This window comes from Neopelma chrysocephalum, unplaced genomic scaffold (assembly GCF_003984885.1).
Source record: "Neopelma chrysocephalum unplaced genomic scaffold, ASM398488v2 Primary Assembly neopelma1_181, whole genome shotgun sequence".
Taxonomy (NCBI): Eukaryota; Metazoa; Chordata; class Aves; order Passeriformes; family Pipridae; genus Neopelma; species Neopelma chrysocephalum.
The window spans coordinates 28,411-36,368 of record NW_020897843.1 but is presented as its reverse complement, the minus strand read 5'-3'; the positions used below and the strand labels follow the sequence as shown (position 1 = coordinate 36,368).

At 65.0% G+C, this 7,958-nt stretch overlaps 1 protein-coding gene across 1 annotated transcript in view; it reads left to right on the top strand.

Annotated features, from left to right (window-relative positions):
* SBF1 (SET binding factor 1) overlaps positions 1-6,514 on the top strand; it is a gene marked incomplete at its 5' end in the record, with an annotated part of 36,639 nt that extends 30,125 nt beyond the window's left edge. Inside the window, 12 exons of the mRNA XM_027702213.1 lie at positions 322-506; positions 1,041-1,217; positions 1,745-1,846; positions 1,943-2,128; positions 2,253-2,379; positions 2,463-2,593; positions 3,112-3,345; positions 3,471-3,581; positions 3,926-4,137; positions 4,258-4,345; positions 4,445-4,576; positions 4,888-6,514. Coding sequence (XP_027558014.1) covers positions 322-506; positions 1,041-1,217; positions 1,745-1,846; positions 1,943-2,128; positions 2,253-2,379; positions 2,463-2,593; positions 3,112-3,345; positions 3,471-3,581; positions 3,926-4,137; positions 4,258-4,345; positions 4,445-4,576; positions 4,888-4,986 — 1,784 coding nt within the window. The remainder of the gene's footprint in view (positions 1-321; positions 507-1,040; positions 1,218-1,744; positions 1,847-1,942; positions 2,129-2,252; positions 2,380-2,462; positions 2,594-3,111; positions 3,346-3,470; positions 3,582-3,925; positions 4,138-4,257; positions 4,346-4,444; positions 4,577-4,887) is intronic.
* Positions 6,515-7,958: the final 1,444 nt, after the last annotated feature.

Below are 7,958 nucleotides of genomic sequence, written 5' to 3'. Positions count from 1 at the left end.
TGGCGGGGTCGGGATGCAGGTGGCGGGGTCGGGATGCAGGTGGCGGGTCCCGGCGATGCCAGAGCGCGGTTTGGCGATGCCAGTGATGGGACAGCGGAGCGGCCGGGGTCAGGCTCCGAATCCAGCGGGCAGGAATTCCCGCGGCACCCAGCGGGGAGCAGGAGCCAAAGCAAACCTGGAGCCCAGCACGTCCCCGGCATGTGCTCCCAGGGCTGGGCTGGGGGGGGCGCAGCACTCGGCCCCCCCGCTCGCCCTGCGGCCCCCCCGGCTGGGGGTGAGCCCCCGGACCCGCATCCCGACCCGTCCGTGCGGCTCCCGCAGGGAAGTGGGGCAGCATCCGGGCCAGCGGCCGCATGAGCAGCTACGCCCTGAACGTGGAGATCGGGTCCCGCCTGGCCGGGAAGGACCTGCTGGGGGCCCAGCACAACGGGACCCCCGCCGAGACCGCCTTCCTGCGGCAGCACCGAGCCTCCCTCTACATCATCGGGGACAAGTCCCAGCTGAAGGTGACCCCACCCCCGGCACGGCCCCGCGGGGGAACAGGGCTGGGGAAAGGAAGGGAGCTGGGAAGGGGCTGGAGCAGCAGGAGGGGCTGAGGGAGCTGGGGGGGGCTCATCCTGGAGCAAAGGAGGCTCAGGGGGGACCTTGTGGCTCTGCAAGTCCCTGACAGGAGGGGGGAGCTGGGGGGGGTCGGGCTCTGCTGCCAGGGAACAAGGGACAGGCCAAGGGGAAACGGCCTCAAGCTGGGCCAGGGGAGGGTCAGGTTGGATGTTGGGAAAATTCCTCCATGGAAAGGGCTGTCCAGCCCTGGCACAGCTGCCCAGGGCAGGGATGGAGTCCCCATCCCTGGAGGGATTTCCAAGCCCTGTGGATGTGGCACTTGGGGACAGGGGTCAGTGGTGGCCTTGGCAGTGCTGGGGGAGGGTTGGAGTTGGTGATCTCAGAGGGCTTTTCCAACCTCGGTGATTCCATGATCCTGAGGGTGGTGGTGGCTCTGCTGGGGGTGTCCCTCAGGCCATCCTGACTCTCTGCTCCCACAGGGGGTGAAGCCGGACCCGCTGCAGCACTGGGAGGTGGTTCCCATCGAGGTGTTCGACGTGCGGCAGGTCAAGGCCAGCTTCAAGAAGCTGATGAAGGCCTGTGTGCCTGGCTGCCCCTCCAGCGACCCCAGCGTGGCCTACCTGCGCTCCCTCGAGGAGTCCGAGTGGCTGTCCCAGGTCAGCCCTGGCTCCTGTCCCCCCCTTTGCCCCAGGCCGTGGGCTCCTGTGCTCTGCCCTCCTGGCCACCCGAGGACGGGGGTCCCAGTCCCTGCCCAGAGCATCCCTGGGACATGGAGTGGGGGGCACGGCTTGGTGTGAGGGACAGGGATGGAACAATCCAGAGCTCTGCTCCGTGGTGCTGGATGTGGGTGCTGCAGGTCTGGGGCAGCTGCTGGATGGGGAAGCCAGACAGGACCCCCAGGGAACGCCCCTCTGGAAGGGCTGGGACGAGGCAGTGCCAGCAGTGACCGGGGTCACCAGGTGGCAGCTGCCTGGTGAGACTGGTCCCAGTGTGAGCTGTGGGAGGGGTCCCACTGTGGCTGCTGGAGGGAGTGAGGGTCTCCTGGCTCTGCCGTGTCCGAGTGTGGGGTTGTGGCCCCGTGCGACTCCCGAGCGTGGCCTCGCTTGGGAGAAGGGGACAGTGCCCCAGCACCCAGCACAGGAGTTCCCTGCACCCTCCTAACACCTGGCCCTGCCCTTGGCAGATCCACAAGATCCTGCAGATCTCGGTGCTGGTGGTGGAGCTGCTGGACACGGGCTCGTCCGTGCTGGTCAGTCTGGAGGACGGCTGGGACATCACCACGCAGGTGAGAGCCCACCGGGGCCTGAGGTGGCTGTGACCCCCCCTCAGCAGTGCCTGGAGCCCCCTGTCCCTGTCCCCATCCCTGTCCCTGTCCCCACAGGTGGTGTCACTGGTGCAGCTCCTGTCAGACCGGTACTACCGGACGCTGGAGGGGTTCCGGCTGCTGGTGGAGAAGGAGTGGCTTTCCTTCGGCCACCGCTTCAGCCACCGCGGTGCCCAGACCCTGGCGGGGCAGAGCAGCGGCTTCGCCCCCATCTTCCTCCAGTTCCTGGACTGTGTGCACCAGGTGAGCCCCGGGATCTGTGCCAGCGGGACCCCTGAACATCGGGAGCACTCCGGGGGCAGTGGGAGGGGCCCGGGGCTCTGTGTGGTTTGGGATCCCGGGGGTCCCACCTCGCCGCTCCCCACAGATCCACCTGCAGTTCCCCATGGAGTTCGAGTTCAGCCAGTACTACCTGAAGTTCCTCAGCTACCACTACATTTCCAACCGATTCCGGACATTCCTGCTGGACTCGGACTACGAGCGGATCGAGCTGGGTGAGGGCACCGTGCGGGGCCCACGGGAGGGCACCCAGACCCCCACCCCAAATAACACCCCTTTCACCCCCTGTGCCCCCCAGGGCTCCTGTATGAGGAGAAGGGTGAGAGGAAGAGCCAGCAGGTCCACAAATCCATCTGGGATTACATCGACCGGATCAACAGGAAAACTCCCGTCTTCTTCAACTACATGTTCGCGCCCGAGGATGGGGAGGTGAGAGCTCCTGTCCCGGGGCAGCCAGGGGGGCTTGGATGGGGTCTCTTCCCTGCTGGAGTGGCTGGAGTTGGTGTTTGCCCACCAGGGAAGGGACCTTAAAGCCCATCCAGTGCCACCCCTGCCATGGGCAGGGACACCTTCCACCAGCCCAGGTTGCTCCAAGCCCCGTCCAACCTGCCCTTGGACACTTCCAGGGATCCAGGGGCAGCCACAGCTTCTCTGGGCAACCTGGGCCAGGGCCTCCCACCCTCCCAGCCAGGAATTCCTTCCCAATATCCCATCTCTCCCTGCCCTCTGGCAGTGGGAAGCCATTCCCTGTGTCCTGTCCCTCCATGCCTTGTCCCCAGTCCCTCTCCAGCTCTCCTGGAGCCCCTTTAGGCCCTGCAAGGGGCTCTCAGCTCTCCCTGGAGCCTTCTCTTCTCCAGGCTGGACACCCCAAATCCCCATGTAGACACATTGTCCCCTCAGCCTGGCCGGGAACGTCCTTCCTGATCCCAACCCTGCCCGTCCCACAGGTGCTGAGGCCGTACAGCAACATTTCCAACCTGAAGGTGTGGGATTACTACACGGAGGAGACGCTGTCCGAGGGCCCCTCCTACGACTGGGAGCTGACGCAGGGGCAGCCGGAGCCGGTGGAGGAGCCGGACCGGCAGGACACCGGAGCCCCCCAGAGCAAGCGCAGGATCATCTGGCCCTGCTATGACAACCGGAGCCGCGTGGAGCCCGACGCCATCTCCAGACTGCTGCAGGTCGGGGCTCTGGGGGGACACAGGGACACGGCTCCGGCAGGGCTGGGATCGGGTGGGTCCCCGGGATGGGGACAGCGGTGCCAGGGATCTTGTCCCCGATGGGGCTGATCCTGAATCCCCCAAAGGAGCTGCACAACCTGAAGACGGAGCTGGGGCACGTCCAGGAGCGCTGGAAGGAGACGTGGGACGGGGTGAAAGCGTCGCAGAGAACTGAGACACGGCAGGAAGGCAGCAGGGTAGGTGGGGGTGTGACAGGGGTGTGACAGAGGCTGTACTGGGGGGTGTGATGGGACTGTGACAGGGCTGTGACAGGGCTGTACTGGGAGGGTGTGATGGGACTGTGACAGGGCTGTGACAGGGCTCTGGCATGGGCTGGAGAACAGGAGTGGCTTTACCCACAGGTGCCCTGAGCAAAGGGCTGTTTTCTCCCGAACCCCAGAGCCAGGGAAGGGTCTCGGTGCTGGGTACTCAGTGCTGGGTTCTGGTTCTGAGTGCTGGTTTGGATGCTGGTGCTCAGCCCCACACTGGGGCTCCCGGGGGTCAGGGCCCCCTCCCCGTCAGGCCGTTCCCTCTGTTGCAGACCCCCAGCTCCCTCCTGATGTCCTCGGGGCTGTCCCACCACCGGCGCTCGCTGGGCGTGTACCTGCAGGAGGGCGGGGTGGGCTCCACCCTCAACCTGAGCCTGGACAGCGACACCAGCAGCACCTCCACCCCGTCCAGCGGGAAACCGGGCGGGCGCCGCAGCACCTCCACCCTCTACAGCCAGTTCCAGACCTCCGAGAGCGAGAACAGGCAGGGGGGGCTCGGGGGGCCGGGGGAACCCCTCCCTGGGGCGTGAAGTGCTGCAGGGCACGGCCCTCCGTGGGTTCCCGTCCCTGATTTCTGTTCCCGGTGCTCCTTCCCACCGTGCAGGTCCTACGAGGGCTCCCTGTACAAGAAAGGCGCCTTCATGAAGCCGTGGAAGCCTCGCTGGTTCGTGCTGGATAAAACCAAACATCAGGTACTGGGGGGGCGAGGGGGCCCCGGGGTCTGTCCTGTCCCTCCATCCCATCCATCCCTCCCATCCCAAATCCTGACAGGCGCATCCTCTCTCCCGCAGCTCCGGTACTACGACAGCCGGATGGACACGGAGTGCAAAGGGGTCATCGACCTGGCCGAGGTGGAGTCCATCACCCCGGGGACCCCCACCATGGGGGCCCCCAAGACAGTGGATGAGAAAGCCTTCTTTGATGTGAGTGTGCCCTGGGGGACACTGGGCAGGGCTCCGGCTGTGGTGCCGTCAGGAAGGTGGTGGGGATGAGAAAATCAGGTGGGAATAGGGCTGTGGTCAGTGGGAGTGGCTGAGAGCAGCATCGCTGCTCAAGTGGAGATGAATAACCCAGGCTGAGCTTAACTGGGCCCCTGAGGCCACGGGCAGGGTGCGGATCCCAGGGGAGGTTGCCCAGGCAGTGCCCCGGGATGGTGGGAGGACGGAGCGGGCTGAGGGGCCCTGCCTGGCTCAGCTCCCGGCCCCGCTCACCCCCTTCCCCTCCCGTCCCGCAGCTGAAGACGACAAAACGAGTTTACAATTTCTGCGCCCAGGACGTGCAGTTGGCCCAGCAGTGGATCGACCGCATCCAGAGCTGCCTGTCGGACGCGTGAGCGGCCCCGCGGAGCCGCAATTCCAGGCACGGCTGCCGGCCCCGAGCCGGGAGCAGAGGCAGCGCCAGGCTCTGCCTGAGCCTGGGACTGAGGAGAGGAGGGGATGGCCTCCCTCCCGCCCGCCCCGGGCAGGGCGGGGCCGTTCCCGGGGGTAGGACGGCGCAGGGAGGGATTCCTAAGGCATCCCTCGAGTTGGAGCGGGCGGGGGGACCCGGCCCCACCCGGCCCTGTCTGAGCCCTGTCGTGACTCCGTGTCCTCCGTGTGCCCGAGCCCCATCCCGCGCCCCGGGCAGGGGGTCCTGGCCCTGCGCCCCCCACCCCACACTGCTGGAGGAGCAGGAGCTGCCCCCTCATCCTGCCACCGCTTGCATGTCCTGCCAGAGCCCCCCGGAACCTGCCCTGCTCCTCCCACCGGGAGCGTGTCCTGGGCTCCGCTCCCGTCCCCGTCCCCGGGGATGTGCAGGGATGTGCAGCGCGGGGGATGGCGGCGGTGACACAGCGGAGCCCTGGGACCATCCTGTGTCCCAGCCCCGGAGCCCCCGCGCTCCCAGCACAGGATCGGGAATGCTGGGATGCTGCAGGCGCCGTGTCCCGGAGGGGATGTGGCCGTGGCCGTGGCTGGAGCCCCCTCGGGCTGTGCCGGGGTCCCTGTGCTGGCTGGGACAGTCTCTACCTCCACGGCCAGACCGGCTGTCCCGGGGGGGCACGTTCCCTGTGGGAGGTGCCAAATGCTGGAGCCTCCCGGGTGCCCCTCTGGCCCCTCGTGTCGGGGGGGACCGGCCCAGTCCCCTCCCCAGGATGAGGGTCCCCTCGGGGCGGCGGCGATGACGGGGCTGGCACAGGCTGGCACAGGGACAGTGGCCCTGCAGGTGCCACCCGGTCTCTTTGCACAGGTCACCCCCCACAACCCCCTGTGTGAAGGGGGGGCAGCACCAGGAGGGCACCACACGCGCTGAGCTCTTCTCCCCCCACCCCAGGGCTCTCCCCTGCCCCGAAGCCCCCCATGTTCCCCCCTCTGTGCTCTGCCTGGGGGGCTCGGCTGGAGCCCCCGGCCCCCCGGAGGGCAGCTCCGTGTCCCCCCCGCTGCCCCTCCCCACTCGCTGCCGTGTCAGTGACGGGGGACCCTCGGTACAGACCCTGCTCCTGCAGCCCCCCCCGCACTGGTGTGAACTGGGGGGTTCAGCCCCAGCCCGGGGGCCGTGGGGGGAGCCCGACCCGGCACCGTGTGGTGGCTCCGGCCCCGCTGCCCCCCCGGGACCCCCCCCGCCGCCCCCCCCCCCCCCCGTGTTGTTTTTAAAGCCCCCCTTCCCCGTGCAGAGCCCCTTGTACAGTCCCCGTTCACTGCCCCAGCCCGGCTGTGCAGGTGTAACACGGAGGTTTGTAACTTACCTGAGCAGTTGTAGATTATTGAAGTTTCTGTACATTGTGTCAAACATGCAGAGTCCTTGTATTGTATTTGTGCCTAGAGGAAAAGGTTATTCTATAAAGAGAAAACTAACGGAATTTAATAAAAAAATTAATATGACAGACGCCCTTTTGTCCCTCTGAGCCTCCGGAACTGGGAAAACACCACGGCAGACACGGGATCCAGGCTGAGCTCCTGCCCTCGGGACTCACTGTCCTGTGTCCTGGGACAGAGCTCAGGGAGGGATCCTGGCACAGCACTGGACACACGGACGGACCTTTGTCCTGTGCTGGATCCGCTCTGTCCCTCCTGCCACCAATCAGACCTGACAGGAGGGGGGAGCCGGGGGGGGTCGGGCTCTGCTGCCAGGGAACAAGGGACAGGCCAAGGGGAAACGGCCTCAAGCTGGGCCAGGGGAGGGTCAGGTTGGGGCTGAGGAGGAATTTGTTGGTGGAAAGGGTGGTGAGGCCTTGGCAGGGGCTGCCCAGGGAGGTTTGGAGTGCCCATCCCTGGAGGTGTCCCAGGAAGGCCTGGCCGTGGCACTCAGTGCTCTGGGCTGGGGGACAAGGTGGGGATGGGGCCCGGGGTGGATCCATGGGCTGGGAGGGCTTTTCCAACCTCAGGGATCCTGGGATTGTGGGATTTGCCCCTCTCTGAGGGACTGGGCTGACGAGCCCCTGTCGGTGTCACCAAGGCTCAGCTGTGCTGGGTCCCTGCCTGGGCTCAGGACCTGCAGCAGAACCACCTTCCCAGGAAAAGAGGAGAAATTCAGGTTGGGCACTGGGGAAATCCCCTCTGGAAGGGGCTGCCCAGCCCTGGCACAGCTGCCCAGGGCAGGGGGGAGTCCCCAGCCCTGGGGGATTTAGGAGCCCTGTGGATGTGCCCCGTGGTGCTCCGGAGGCAGCAGCAGGGTCACCTCAGCCCCTGTGCCTTGGTACCTTCTCCAGGAGCTGTGATGCCCCAAATCCATCCCACGGAGCTGCTGCTCTGTGTGTCCTGCAGGACGAGGAACCCACCACTGGCACGTGAATTTTGAGCTTTTATTGATAGTTGGAATTTACAGCCTAAAACTGACAACATAGAGAGATGCAGACTTTTTTTTGTTTGTTTTTCCTTTTTCTTTTTTTTCTTGTGTTTTTTCGTTGCTTTTTTACAAAAAAAAAAACAAAACCAAAAAAAACCCCACAAAAAAAAAAACCAAACCGAAAACCAAAATAACCAAAAAGCCACCAGCATCAGATTTACAATATAAAAGTTTTGACAGTAGAGAGACTAAAGTACATCTGGAATTACTCAGAAAAATAAACAGGGCAAAAGGCAGTAATTTAAAATTTGTCCCTCATATATACACATAATACACAGACATTGCTTACAAAGACCCGGATTCAACATTTAAGGGCAGTTGGCATCATGAGAAAAGGCTCCCCCACGTCATTGCACTAATTAAGGACCCCCGGGGGCACCCCCTGTGCTGCCCCTTCCCGCTGGAGAGGCCGCCTGGAGCGGGCCGGGATCAGCTCCCGGGATTCGGGATCAGCTCCCGGGATTCGGGATCAGCTCCCGGGAT